General features: G+C 36.0%; 1 protein-coding gene across 13 annotated transcripts in view; it reads left to right on the top strand.

The window, feature by feature from the left end:
• The window catches only part of VPS13B (vacuolar protein sorting 13 homolog B), a 733,580-nt gene that overhangs the window by 539,272 nt on the left and 179,037 nt on the right, over positions 1 to 15,271 (top strand). For all 13 annotated transcript variants that reach the window (XM_049093088.1, XM_049093083.1, XM_049093086.1 and 10 more), the window contains one exon: positions 14,650 to 14,787. In XM_049093088.1, the coding sequence (XP_048949045.1) occupies positions 14,650 to 14,787 (138 nt within the window). The remainder of the gene's footprint in view (positions 1 to 14,649; positions 14,788 to 15,271) is intronic.

A 15,271-nucleotide genomic window follows, 5' to 3' on the forward strand; every position in this document is an offset into this window, starting at 1 on the left:
TGTGTGTGTGTGTGTGTGTGTGTGTGTATGATGTATACACATGGTAGCTTTAACTTTCTGAGGAACCTTCATGCTATTTTCCATAGTGGCTGCACTAATTTACATTCCCACTAACAGTGTTCAAGCATTTCCTTTTCTCTACATCCTCACCAACACTTTTTATTTCCTCCCTTTTTGGAAATAACCATTCCTGCAGGTGTGAGGTGATATCTCATTGTGGTTTTGATTTGCATTTCCCTGATGATTAGTGACATTGAGCATTTTTTCAGATACCTGTTGGCCATCTGTATGTCTTCTTAGGAAATATGTCTATTCAGATCCTCTACCCATATCTTACTCAGATTGTTCACTTTTTAGTTAAATTATATGAATTTTTATGTATTTTGGATATTAACCCCTTATTAGATATGTCATTTACAAATGTCTCTTCCCATTTAGTAGGCTGTCTTCAGTTTGTCCGTGGTTTCCTTCACTGTGCAGAAACTTTCTAGTTTGTTGTAGTCCTTTGATTAGTTTTGCTTATATTTCCTTTGTTCTGGAGTCAGATCTAAAAAGATATCACTAAGACTGATATGAAGGAATTGCTGCCTATGTTTTCTTCTAGTAATTTTATGGTCTGAGGTCTTACATTGAAGTCTTTAATCCATTTTGAGGTGATTTTTATAGATAGTATAAGATAATGTCTAGTTTTTCATTCTTTTTGCACATAGCTGTCCAGTTTTCCCAACACCATTTACTGAAGAGACCATCCTTTCCCAATTGTATATTCTTGCTTTCTTTGTTGAACATTAATTGAATATATATGTGTGGGTTTATTTTTGGGCTTCCTATTTTATCCCATTGATCTATGTGTGTTTTTATGTCAATGGCATACTGTTTTGATTAGTGTAGTTTTGTAGTATACTTTAAAATCTGGGAGCTTGATATCTCTGGCTTTGTTCTTTCTTAGGATTGCTTTGGCTATTCATGGTCTTTTAGGATTATTTGTTCTAGTTGTGTGAAAGATGCTATTGGAATTTTGATAGGAATTGCATTGAATTTGGAGATTGCTTTGGTGGCATAGACATTTTAATAATATTAATTCTTTCAGTCTATGAGCATGGAATATCTTTCTATTTATTTGCATCATCATCAGTTTCTTTCATCAGTGTCTAAAGTTTGCAGTTTACAGGTCTTTTACATCCTTAGTTAAATTTATTCCTATGTATTTATTCTTTTTTATGTAATTGTAAATGGAATTTTTTCCTTGATTTCTCCTTCTGTTACTTTCATTATTAGTATATAGAAACATAACACACACCTATTTTTATATATTAATTTTTTTAGCCTACAACTTTACTGACTTCATTTATTACTTCTAACAGTATTTTAGTGGAGTCTTTAGATATTATTCCCCTGTCTTCTTTCCTGTGTGGTTTCTGATGAAATCCATGGTAATCACAATCATTATTTCCATATATGTAATGTGTTGATTTTCTCTAGTGGCTTTCAAGACTTTTTTTCTCTATATTTGTTTTCTAGAGGTTGATTATAATGTGTCTGCTTAAAATTCTACTTAAAATTCCTTAAGTATTTTTCTGCACTAATCCTTCTCCTCTTTTTGAGGGATACCAATGTTAAACTTTTTAAAATTATTACAGAGATCCCTGAGACTATTTTTTTTCTTTTTTCCTATTATCTTTCTTCTTCTCTATTCTTCATATTAGATAATTTCTATGGAATATTCCAGTTCTAAAATGTTTGGTTCTTTTCTGTAGTTTCCATTTCTCTTCTGAGAACTTCTACATTTCCACTCATTTCAAGCATGTTTACCTCACCTCATGAAGCATATTTATAATACCTGCTACAGTCTTAAATGCTGTGTCACTGCTGCCATAGCACAGCCATTGCACTCTGTGCCCCCATCCCCATACACTGTGCCCACTCTTGGGGCAAAACCAGGGGAGAAAAAAGAAATATAAAAGGCAGCAGAGTTTCCTGCACCTCTGAAACATCAGGGGCCTTATTTCCCAGACATAAGGACTTTGGCTGTTCTTGCCATCATTGTGACCACAACCTAAGACTCCCTCTCAGTCAACATTGGAAGAGAAAAGAGAAAAAAGAAAAGAAAATGGGAAACCCACCATTGTAGGTGTCACATCCTCAAGTCTGACTCCCCTCCCCAATCTGCTTTGCTCTTGTTTACTTTTTAGAGTCCTCAGGCATTTGTGTTTTGTATTTTCTCTCAAGTTTTTGATTGTAAGCAGCATGAGAGTTAGATTGCATTGAACTTATTACAATTTTGGCTGGCACCAGAAGTCCTGCAGTTTTAAAACAATAAAATTATTTTGTAGTCTATTAGCCAAGACATGGTCTTCTGAGAAACTTAACACAGGATTTCCTCCAAAAGTGATACTTTGAGTATCTGAACATGATCTTTGCTTAATGGTGACATGGTCAGAATCAAGTTAATGCTGACAACTCCCCAGGAGCAGCTCATTCATTATAGTATATTAACTGATCTGTGCTCATAGATGTAAAGGGTGGTAATTTTGTTCTTTCTCTGAGTTCCTGAGGGATATCCTTTCATAGATTTTTAAATCAAGTTAGAAGTTAGAAATGCTGTGAAATTCATTGTCCATCACGTCAATCGGCCTTCTTCTCAGCACATGTGACTGATACATATGTGTGTATATTATATATGCCATTTATGCACATACCTATTTTAAAAAACCTAAATTCTATTAGAGGCTACCCAGAATAGATGATAAATGAAATCTATATTTGTACCTGTACCTACATCCTTTTTTTTTTTTTTTTTGGAAACCTAAAATAAAACAGAAGTGAAGACAACTGTTTTTTTTTTTTAAGATTTTTATTTATTCATCAGAGACACAGAGAGAGAGAGAGAGGGGCAGAGACACAGGCAGAGGGAGAAGCAGGCTTCATGCAGGGAGCCTGACATGGGACTCGATCCTGGGTCTCCAGGGCCACACCCTCAGCTGAAGGTGGCGCTAAACTGCTGAGCTACCTGGGCTGCCCAAGACAACTGTTTAAATTTTGAAATGTTAATAAAATATCCCTAATCCTCATAATTTAGTGATCTTAAATTATACCAGCTATACCTGTAAGTATATAGGGTGGTTTGTTTTACCCTCCGTAATTTAAAAAATGGCAGTTTATCTAAAGCCTAAATTATCAACTTGAATTCTTATGACTGTTAATATTAATAACCTATACATGATCTTCCATGTGGTCCAGGTAGATAATATATCTGTGAGCCAATACGTTTCTTCTTAAAATATTACAATAATGTGACAGTGGCTTTCCCGTGCCCTTACCTGGAGCAACCTCTGACAGAAATGAGATCTTCTGCCAGCACCTTTATATGTAGCAGCTGTAATAATGGCGGTTCTCATTTAAATAAAGGTGGTGTATAGTTGTTTTTAACCTAATCTTATTAGTTGTGTTTATAAATACTTAAAATTTGGTATTTATTTTGTTTAAGGTAATGGAGTCCAGATTTGAAATTGCTTCATATCTTGACTATGCGGCCCAGGGCAGACTTAAAAAGTCATTTTTCTTCTTGTTTGTTTGGGGCTTTTTGTTTGTTTTTGAAGAAATGACTGTGCCATCTGGTCAGTTGGGAAAGAGATGAGCCATTCCATGGGAATCCGATGAACCCCCTTAGTTCCTCAGCAGTCAGGTAGTCCAGTGGCTTAGTACTCAGTGTGTGACAGGACTAACCAGTTGGAAGACAGCTACTTCCACCATCCTGTAGCTTCTTTACCTTACTGGAATTTTTCAAACATTGGCTAGACTAAAATATAGAAATTAAACTCAAATACAATTTATACTGAAAGATCAGGTAATAACACATTTACATGTGTGACAGAAATATCCACAACATGCTATCTGTAGGATGGGATACTTGCCACATTTTAAAGTTTTATAAATATTACCTATATGACTTCAGGTCTAATTGAGAGGCAAACATGGAATAGAGAGAGTGGGACCCAGTCCTGAGTTCTAATCCCAGCCCTGCTGCATAACAACCATGTGACCTCAGACAAGTTATTTCATCTTCCTAAGGCTCGGCTCCTTATCTAGAATATGTGGAGAACACTGGTAGCAACCTCCCAGAGCTGATGTGAGAATTAAGTGATGTGTATGGAACTCTCAACTAAGTGTGTAGCACGGGGCTCCAGAAATGTTAATATTGTTGTTGCTTTTATCATCATTGTTAATATCTTTAAGTTGAGTTTAAAATAGTGGTTGTAATTGGCCAAAAAAATTCACATCATTTTAGTGCAATTTATAGCTGTTGTGTAGTTTGAAATTTTTCAGTTGCAGTAATTGGCTTCTTTACCCTTTCATGAATAGGTCTGCAGAAAATGTGCCAAAGACATCTGAGTAAACCAACGGTTGGAAAATCATAAACTGCCTTCTTACACCTCATAAATCATATCTTGATTTCATTTAGTTATTGTGACTTTAAGAGAAGGATCGAATTACATGTCTTTTTAGAATTAAAGGTTTTCCTAATGTTTCTGGAAAGGTTTAGAATTAACCTGTGACTTTAGTGTCATAATGATCACAACTTGAACATTTATCTGAAAATTTAGCTGCTGGGAACATTTCTTGCCGGCCAGTAATATGAAATGAAATTATTACTTTGACAGAAATCAGCAAGTAAGTAGGTCTCATAAAAGGAACTCTAGTGTATCACTAAGGGAGAGTTGTGGGGAGAATGTTAAATAAGTTGATCCAGCCAGCAGGGGGAATTAACATATGGGGAAGGATATTGGAATGGAAATCAGAAATTCTGACTTGTAGTCTTGGCTCCAATACCAAGATTCTTTGATGCAAATAACTAAATTTCTTGGTGCCATAATTTCCTTATCTCTAAAATGGGTATAATAACATCTGGTCTTTGTAGTTTCATAGCTTAATCTCAGCTCTAATGAGATATTTATGAAAAGTCTTGGAACTGTGAAATACTCAACTGTAAGTGGGGACTTACGTAGTTATTAGCAGTAGAAGGAAGAGTTAAATGGACCTTCCTTTCTGAACATGAGAAAAAAACTAGTATCCTGGCCCTTTTGGCATCCATATCAATCATCAGCATTTACTTAAAATGAATGGGACATGGGAGGAATCATTTGAAGACAAGGAGTTAGTTGACTTTCAATGTGAAATAACTCGGACTTTGCTCAGAATAGACAAGAGGCTTACAATTAGGATTAGTTGATCTTCCTTGTATGACTACACTTTTTTAACTGAACAGCACCCTGGTTTTACTTGCACTGAATTTTAATTAAATGTCCTGTAAAACATCTGAAACCCACATTAGAATTTAACATGAAAACAACCAGATAGGAAAGGGGTCAATAATACCACAAAGCAGCGTAGAAAATAAGTTAACAGGAATTCATTGAATGATATTTCAGATATTATTTGCTGGTTAGTATCATCAAATATAAACAATGTATCTCCTTTTAGCAAGATATGGAAGACTTGGTTCTAAAAGTAAGAGCCAATTGGCACTGATAATCACACATCACAGCAGCCATTTTAATCCTTCCTCTTCTTCTTCTTCTGGGCTGCAAGCTTGGGATTTCAAACCAAGAAACCTCCTCTTCCTCTTCCCATCACATCTTATGGAATACAAGATACAATGCATGGGAAAAAAGGGTTTATGGAGTTAGCCGAATGCCTGGGTATCAACAGGAAGATGGTGGTGGCACTTACCTTGCATCCATAGCAATTTAGAATTGGTTTCTTGGTTGATTTTGCTGCTCTGACATTGAATTGCTTCTGTGTTTTAAAGATCTAGGTTCCTTCACAATATAATTTTTAGGCATTTTAGGTTTTTTTGGACCACATTTGCTTCTGTGGCTACATTTAAAAAAAAAAAAAAGAAAAGAAAAGAAAAGAAAAACATAGCAATTTAAGCTAAAGACCATAGAAGACATATAGAAAATATGAGAAACCCAGTAAGCCTGTTTGTAGCTTTGCCTTTGTTTTATATACGGTGGTCAAAAGGTGACTGTTGGGAATCCCTGGGTGGCTCAGCAGTTTAGCGCCTGCCTTCAGCCCAGGGCGTGATCCTGGGGTCCTGGGATCGAGTCCCACATCAGGCTCCCTGCATAGAGCCTGCTTTTCCCTCTGCCTTTCTTTCTCTCTGTGTCTCTCATGAATAAATAAAATATTAAAAAAAAAAAAAAAAGGTGACTGTTCTGATTGTGACCTCTCCTTCAGGCAGTGAACAGTTCCAGCCATTGGGTACAGCCAAACCAAGCACAACCATGGCTTCTGAAAGAGGCTTCTTTGGAGCTTTAACAATACACATTTCCTAGGTAGAGGTAAACAGATCTAGATCCTCCAAAGATACTTTTCTATTAAGAAACACCTTCGTGTATTCTTGGCACAAAAGGATTAAGCTAACAAACCATCTAGGAACATCTTGTCAGTGAACTGGGAGAGAAGAAGATAGAAAGGGGAATCTCTCTAATGAATAGGTCTGCAGAAAATACCCTACTACCCTGATTCTTTTTCAGGTATTTTCCTTCTACTCTGGCTAGCTGTGAACTCTGCTTGATCTTCTTTAACAAAAGAAAGCTTTGTGAAATTGAAATTCTGATGCACTCACCATGTTATTGGACACTTAAAATTATTTTAAGGGGTCATTTCAATCTTTTCTTTGTATAAAAGTTGATACACCCAGGGACCTTATAAAAAGTAGTCTTGAACTTCCAGTTTAAAAATTGGAAAGGAGTCTATTTTGGCTTACAGATGATTTACTTCCCTGATTCATACATAGGCCAGATACTTATAAGGGATGGAAAAGAAGGTAAGAATATAATTTTGATAATTATCAGAACCAAAGTCCAGGAAAATTGTCAGATCAATGATTTCTCCTCAGGCAGGAGTATTTAATAGAGAAGTAAAATACGTTGACTAGTATTTTAAACCTAAGTAGTTATTATTTTAAGAATTAAATATAAATAAGCTTACTCTATTTTTAAGATCAAAATTGAGTATAATTACCACTAATAAACAGTGTTTTCTTTTTTACCTATTAAATTCCTCTTATTTCAACCAGTGATAAAAAAGATTTTTCAGAATTACAAAGCAAAAACAAAAACTGGGAGTAGACACTTGAAACACACTGTACACATATACTCCTATTTTCTTTAAAGATTATGTTTTAGAAACAAAATAGTGACTGTTCATTGAACTTTTACCATGACATGTCCTACACAAATCATGTTACACATAGTAGCTGATACAATATTCTCAACAATCCACAATCTAGTGTCTTACCCCATTTTGGAGACTATAGAAACTGGGACTCCATGAAGTTAAGTAGTTTACTCAGTTTAAGGAGTCAGGACTTAAACCCAAAATCTTTCTTTAAAAAAAAAAAAAAAAAGATTTTTATTTATTTATTCGTGGGAGACACATAGAGAGGCAGAGACACAGGCAGAGGGAGGAGCAGGCTCCATGCAGGGAGCCTGACGTGGGACCCGATCCCAGGAGCCCAGGATCACGACCTGAGCTAAAGGCAGACGTTCAACCGCTGAGCCACCCAGGTGCCCCAAACCCAAATCTTTCTGCCTCCAAAGTTCATATTCTTTTCATTATCCTGAATTTTCTACTGTGTTATAAACTGACATAAACTGTCCTATAGAACAAAATGTGAAAAAGATCTTTGACAGTAGGGCTGTCAGTGTTCAGGAAGTTCTAGGTCAATGGCAGTCATATTTCATAAACCACTTTTAAAAAAAAGATTTATTTGTTCATTCAGAGAGAGAGAGAGAGGCAGAGAGAGAAGCAGGCTCCATGCAGGGAGCCCGACGTGGGACTCGATCCCGGGTCTCTAGGATCATGCCCTGGGCTGAAGGCCGCGCCAAACCGCTGCGCCACCGGGGCTGCCCCTCATAAACCACTTCTATATGACAGCATCCTACCACCTGCCAGTTGTCTCTCGAGCTCATCAAAAGTCACTTAAATGTTATTTCATAAATGTAACAATCCTCTGTATACAGGCCAAAGAGAACCAGTTTCCCTGAGATGCCACTTTGGCCAGGGCTCATTAACCATGGCATACTGCAGCACGCTTGTACCCTATAACAGGTCATTGAAGACTTTGCAAAAAGTGAATAAAATCTAGTCTTCTTTCATTTAAAAAAGCAAACAGTAGATCCTTCTGGACTTTGTGGAACTAGTAAAATGAAGACGGAAGTAAATCTTGAGGCTATTGGCTGTGCTACATCAAAGAAGCATTTATTTTACACTTCTGAGGAATTTGTGATATTTTAATCGTGTACTGCTGTCAGAAAACTCAGTGCAATATGACATCAAAGCAAAGAGTTACTGAAATTTAAATCTGCAGTAGTAGTTTAGGGAACACATTAATTTTAATCATAATGATTTGGGGATGATAACATAAGCATCAATATGATTAGAAATTAAAGCATGATGTAATTTCAAATGTTGTTGATAGTATTGAGCAGGATTTTGTTACTCAGGATTGCAAGCAGTAGCAGGATCAGATTAATACAACAAGAAGCAGTACCAGGAGTAAGATGACAAGTGTTTGCTTTGGACAAAACATGGTTAAAATGAGGTACACCAAAACCCAATCAACTAAAAGTTTATATTTTTCAGCACTCACTGAAAAATATATTCAAAATTTCAATTAATAAAATTTTTTCCAGGAATACAAGTTTACAAGAACTTTCCACCAAAGGAAAATTTTGTATCCTTGATATTGCTCCATATTTTCTTTAGCACTAATTTTCCACAAAAATGAAAAAAGACGAAGGTATCAGGAAATTGATTCAAAGAGGCAAAACCATTATTGTGACTGTAGTTAATTGCATTTTCCACAACAATATCTTGGCCTGGAACTGCCAGGGGAAATCACCATTGCACTAACTACTTTCTATTCTGCCTTCCTTAATCAACCTACTTACAGAGATGTTCTTGAACACAAAAGTGGCCAAGGGAAAGCAGAAAGAGGCACAGATGATCAACTGTTTTGGAAATCTGAAGTTGAAAAAAGTAACTGTTAGGGAAGGGGGGAGAGTGAGGAAAAAGATAAGAGATATTTAGCTTTCAAATAAGTTCTGATGGCCCTGGGATTTTTAAAAATCAAAGTTCATTATTCACATGGCAAAAGAAATGAAAACATTGTCTCCACAATGGCGAACACTTAGAAGTATCTGGTGTTAGAGTAGCTGGACTTCATTCAGTGTTATGTCAATCTTTAAAATGGGGAAATTATCACTGACGTGGAGAAATGTCTTATTTGGACCTTAGTAAAAATTCAGCTTAAGGGATCCCTGGGTGGCGCAGCGGTTTAGCGCCTGCCTTTGGTCCAGGGCGCGATCCTGGAGACCCGGGATCAAATCCCATATCGGGCTCCTGGTGCATGGAGCCTGCTTCTCCCTCTGCCTATGTCTCTGCGCCTCTCTCTCTCTCTCTCTCTATGTGACTATCATAAATAAATAAAAATTTAAAAAAAAATTCAGCTTAATTATGAAAAGAATTTCCTGCCATATAGTAGAACAAAGCAGAGTAGAATAAAGTAGAATGTTATCAAGTGTAAGAATAAAGTTTACAAAATCTGTAACATTCAGCTGTTCTATAGGAGCTTGGAAAACAAACTTTTTGTTAAGTAGAAGATTGCAAAGAAAATGAGAGTTGGTCACACTGAATCATGTTAGATTTTATATAATTCAAATGTTACTCAAAAACGTACTTACCTGTGTGACTATTTGCTAAGGGTTAAAAACTAATAATGAGCAGCAGTGCAAAGACCACTTTTATCAGATTCAGAGGAGGACCTCCCAAGCAGCTAAGTGAAGGTTTGTGAAGAAGAGCAAAGTAATCTACAAACACAAAGAATACAATATGAAACAAGCCTCTGTGAACGCCAATAATATCTTGATCCATCTGTGAATGGACTGGAGACCACCTGAATCTTCTCTTTGGGTGTTCTTTGTGACATGATATGATGAAGTATTTTCTTTTGGAGGCCAGGTCAACCCAGAAGAAAAACAAATAGTATAACTTTGTCAATACCAATGTCTTATTGAAGTGAATTCTCACTGACTTTGAACAAGATTTATGGCTATGAGCAATTTGTCATTTCTTCTGACCTATTCCCCCCCCTCTGCAACTCCTAATAAGATACTACTGTCTCCTGTTTCTTAGGCTTAGGGACAACCGCATAAATCCTACATCAGCAGGAGCTTACTCTTTCTGAGAGCTTCCTGTTCTCAAATAAGTAGGTGTTAAGTATGGAGAAGAAAACTATCAAAGTCTGAAGGAGCTTTCCAGTATGAAGTAGTCATACTTCTTTGTCATTCTATTTATATTGTATTCACGAGCTCCTTTAATCTTAGTTTATCTGGTACTTTCCTATCTACATTGACCCTGAGGAATGTGTAATATGAATCCTATTTTCTAGACTTGATGATGGAATTAAGGAGAAGTTAAATCGAAGACATTACAGGAAGTCTAAAAATCATACCCCTCATCATCTAGCCATTAGAGCGTAAGGGACAAAATCATGACTTGCAGACCTGAATGAGCTATGTCTGTGGGCTTCTGACAGACCCTTCTGCTACTACCACTGCTGCTTCTAACTACTGTGATTAGAGGCATATCCAAAGTAGAGATTTCAGCTAAAACTGGGAGAGTAGCCACTGCCGTACATTCAATATTCATCAACCATGCAACTTGGATTTTCCTAATTTCAGTTATGCTGTTCTGTTAGCTCTATAAATACAGCTGTACTTTCACATCAGCTGTGTAGCCATATTAAACCAATAATATCTATTAAACCAGTAGTTTTAGGGGGAAATAGTCATTGAAAGTTTGGCTTCTTTAGATACATTTCCTCGACTTTTACATTTTTTTTTAAATTCCTAATTCCCAATCCTGTTTCCTACTATTGCCAGTTTGTTTATTTCATCTCTGTTAAGTCGTATCCCCCTGTAATTGCCTCAGTGCAGACTCCAAGGCTGGGTGCCAGATGGCGAGGCCCTCTAACTTCTATGAAAAGAGAAGCAATCTGCACAAAACCTATCTCCCCTACTTAGAAAACCCTCACTCAGATTATACCAGAATTTGGTTCTTCCCTCTGTCTATAATGTTACAAAGACAGAATGTCAAAATATCCTGTGCTTTCTTCGCTCCCCTTCACTTCAGTTTGTTTAGATGCTTTGATGTGTCATCCTATTTTTGCTTCAGCTGTGAATATAGATCCAGATATCGTTATAGGCTTAGGATCATCCTAAAGATGACCATTCTCCAGTATGTACGTATGTACCTATGCATGGAGGTAGGTTTATTTCTTTAAGATAGAGTTCTTTTTGTGGTCTTTCTGATTACAAGGGCATGGATATTTAGGATTTTGGTAGACACTCATTTTCAACCCTCTCCCCTACTCATGTGGATATTCTGTATTTACACTCTTATCAGCCATGCATGGGAAGATCCATTTCTCCTCCTTCTCCTCCACACAAGATATTATCAGTCTTTCTCATTTATGCTAACCTGATGAATTAAAAAACTACTTCTTGTTTTAACTAGTGTATGGTTATCAGGCTGAGCGTTTTCCTGTTTTTCATAAAACAGTGCTCTCTAGAAGGATTAAAGAGCTAAAGGCAAAACCAAAATGTTAAAAATGCTTCAAGAAACTTTAGAAAAGGGCAGCACAGGTGGCTCAGCTGTTTAGCGCCACCTTCAGTCCAGGGTCTGATCCTGGAGACCCGGGATCGGGTCCCACGTCAGGCTTCCTGCATGAAACCTGTTTCTCCCTCTGCCTGTGTCTCTGCCTCTCTCTCTGTGTGTCTCTCATGAATAAATAAATAAAATCTTTAAAAAAAAAAAAAGAAACTTTAGAAAAATATATAATCACCTAGGGATAAATCACTAAATAAAAGTTAATAGATTTTTATTCACGTCTATAAAAATGTATGCACGCAAAAAATATCAGAATTTATTTTGAGGATAGCTACTGTACCAAGAGGAAATATTTGCTATATATAACAAACAAGCATTAACACTCATTAACTAATAAAAAAAGAGTGTAAAATACTTTGTAGAAAAGGAATCAAATGGCCAGCATATGAAAAGATGCTTATTCCACTTTGTTTACTATTGACAATATAAATAGCTCTTATGTCAACACATATAGATCTTCTTGATTCTTCTAAACAATTGTATGAATTACTATTGTTTGTTTAAGCATTAATCTGTTGATGAACACGTAGGTTGTTTTCTATTATTTGCTACGATTAGCAATTCTACACTGTGTGTGCGTGCGCACGCACGTACGTGCAGGTGAACTACACAGGCATTAGTTTTTGGTCTTGGCCTGATTAGTGAAAAATTCTACTTATTTAAAAAATGTTTTCTTTATTACTAAGATTTATTATCTCATAATCTTTATATTTTTTTAAGATTTTATTTATTTATTCATGACAGAGAGAGAGAGAGAGAGAGAGGCAGAGACACAGGCAGAGGGAGAAGCAGGCTCTGTGCAGGAAGCCCGACGTGAGACTCGATTCCAGGTCTCCAGGATCATCTGTTATTTGCCTCTTTATTAATTTCTTCATTTAATAATTGCTTATTCTTTCCTCTACCTATTTTTCTCTATAATGTCTATATTGACTATATGAACTTTTTATAGATTAATAATAACCCTTTTCTATCACGAGTTTGAATATATGATTCCTATAACTTGTTTCATTTATCCTGTTTTACTTGCCAATCTTTTACACATCATACTAATATTTCTACATTCGTTTCTGTCCATTATCTATTTAGTTACATCACTTATGTCTATTTTCTCTGTTAGATCATTATCCTCTGTCTAGATTGTATTCTCTTTGAAATGAAGAATTATGCCTCTTGTGATGCCTGGTGGCTCAGTGGTTTAGCGCCTGCCATCAGCCCAGGACGTGATCCTGGAGTCCCGGGATCGAGTCCCATGTCAGGCTCCCCGCATGGAGCCTGCTTCTCCCTCTGCCTATGTCTCTGCCTCTCTCTCTCTCTCTCTCTCTCTCTCTCTCATGAATAAATAAAAAATCTTTAAAAAAAAAAAGAATTAAGCCTCTTCATACAGGTCTAGCACAGTACCATTTACTTGATAATAACTTCTTGATGATGGCTACACAGTTGGGACCATAGAAGTCCCATAGAAGTAGAGCATAGAAGTAGACCATAGTATGGTTCTACTGACCATAGAAGTAGACACTTGGGTCCTGTCAGGTTACATAGCTCCTACAAATTGATAATCGATCCAACCAGAAATAGACTTTTGCTATTGTTTCACAACACTTGACCATTCTCTTTGAAAGAGAGAATACTATAATGTTACTATTGTAATGGATCTACTATGTATATTCTCATTGCTTTAAATTCACTGATCATATGAAAAGAGAAGAATGCACTAGCTTAGTGTTTGATCTTTACCACATAGATCTAACGTCATGATCAATTGGTTTCAGTATTTTCTTTGAAATCATATAAAGGTTCATATGTGCCAAATTTCATAATAATCACATGATAAGGTCAAGAAATACAAATTCCAAGGCAAAATTTATATGCCCAATTCACATATGACAGTAATACGATATAACCATATGTTGAATATAATACACTGTATGTAAATGCTATTCTTGAAAGCAATCCAATCAATAAAACTTAAAATAAATAACACTTTAATAACACATTTCAAATCGACTGAAAATGGAATAGATGGACTCTATGGCAAGGACATCCCTATAAAATTGACATGCAGAGGCTATTAAAACACAGAGAATAAAACAATCTTGAACTAAAGAAAAACTGTGACTATATAGGTTTTTTTTAAAGCCTACTACATTGTATGCCAAGATACAGCAGTCGTTTTTATTTAAAGAGCTATTTCAATAAAAACTGGATTGCCAAGCAGTAAAAAGTAAGTTCAGTTTGTATTCACCAATAGCTAAAAAACACTTTTTAAAGAATAAAGTATATAAACCAGGAAAAGTAAGAAATACACAGTGACAGCAAAAGTCGAAACAGAAAAAAGTCAAAATTTAGTCATAATTGGGACTAAATAAAAGATTGACCAATTTTTATCATTAAAAAAGGTTATGGGAAAGCTACTGAAGTTAACTTCAAAAGCCTAGCAGTAAAAAGTGATTGTAATGTCAGTAAAACTCTGAAACAGATCAAATAGACCCTAAGTAGTAATAATCCACTGCATCTTTGAACATATATTTGCGTTTTTTTAAGTAGAAAAGCTTACCCTTTTTTCCTTTGTTTCCAACATCCTGTTTAAAAAAAAGAAGAAAAGAAATCCAACTCTACAACTATTAACAGTAGCTCAGAGTACAGAAACTTTACCTTCATTCAAAGATAATATGAGTTAAGATTTGAAATGTCCTTTCCTTTTTGGCTTGGTTCTGGAAAACATGGTTTCATCATTCCAATATACAGAGAGCTTCTCTTTCTCCACATGAGTACATACAAGAACATGCAAGGATTTGTACAACCAAATGAATCAGTGGAGGTACAGAAGTTAATTTAACCATTTTTTCTTCTGTGATGTGATTGACATTTTTTTTTTGATTGACATTTTTAATTTCAATTTTGTCACTTCAGATCCTGGGAAGACTCTGCCTGAAGCCCTTGATTACTGCACAGTTTGGCTGCAGACAGTGCCTGGAGAAATAGACAGCAAAAGTGGTATTCCACCTTCCCTGGTAACGCTACAAATTAAAGACTTTCTTAATGGACCAGGTAAGAAAGTCATAATTCAAATGTGTATACATTATTTTCATGTGAGTATATTGACATATACTTAGGGTCTGTTAGTGATTGTGGCATTCCTTGCCAAAAATAAATAGTTCATTTGTTTTCCAGAAGTGTATTCTTCTCAAGCTAGAGATTAATAATAGGCAAATATTAATATGCATTCAAAATTACCTTTGGTCTGGGGCCCCTGGGTGGTTCAGTCAGTTAAGCATCTGCCTTTGGCTCAGGTCATGATCTCAGGGTCCTGGGATCAAGTCCTGCATCAGGCTCCCTGCTTAGCAGGGAACCTGCTTCTCCCTTTCCTTTTGCCCCTCCCCCCAACTCATTTTTTTTTTTCTCTCTCCCTCTCACTCTCTCTAATAAATAAAATCTTTTTTTAAAAATTACCTTTGGTCTGACAAAAAAAGCAGTTATCAATTAAAGAATAATTGACTATAAGCCAAAGACCCCAGACTTTATTTCTACCTTT

Source organism: Canis lupus, chromosome 13, assembly GCF_003254725.2.
Source record: "Canis lupus dingo isolate Sandy chromosome 13, ASM325472v2, whole genome shotgun sequence".
NCBI classification, from domain to species: domain Eukaryota; kingdom Metazoa; phylum Chordata; class Mammalia; order Carnivora; family Canidae; genus Canis; species Canis lupus.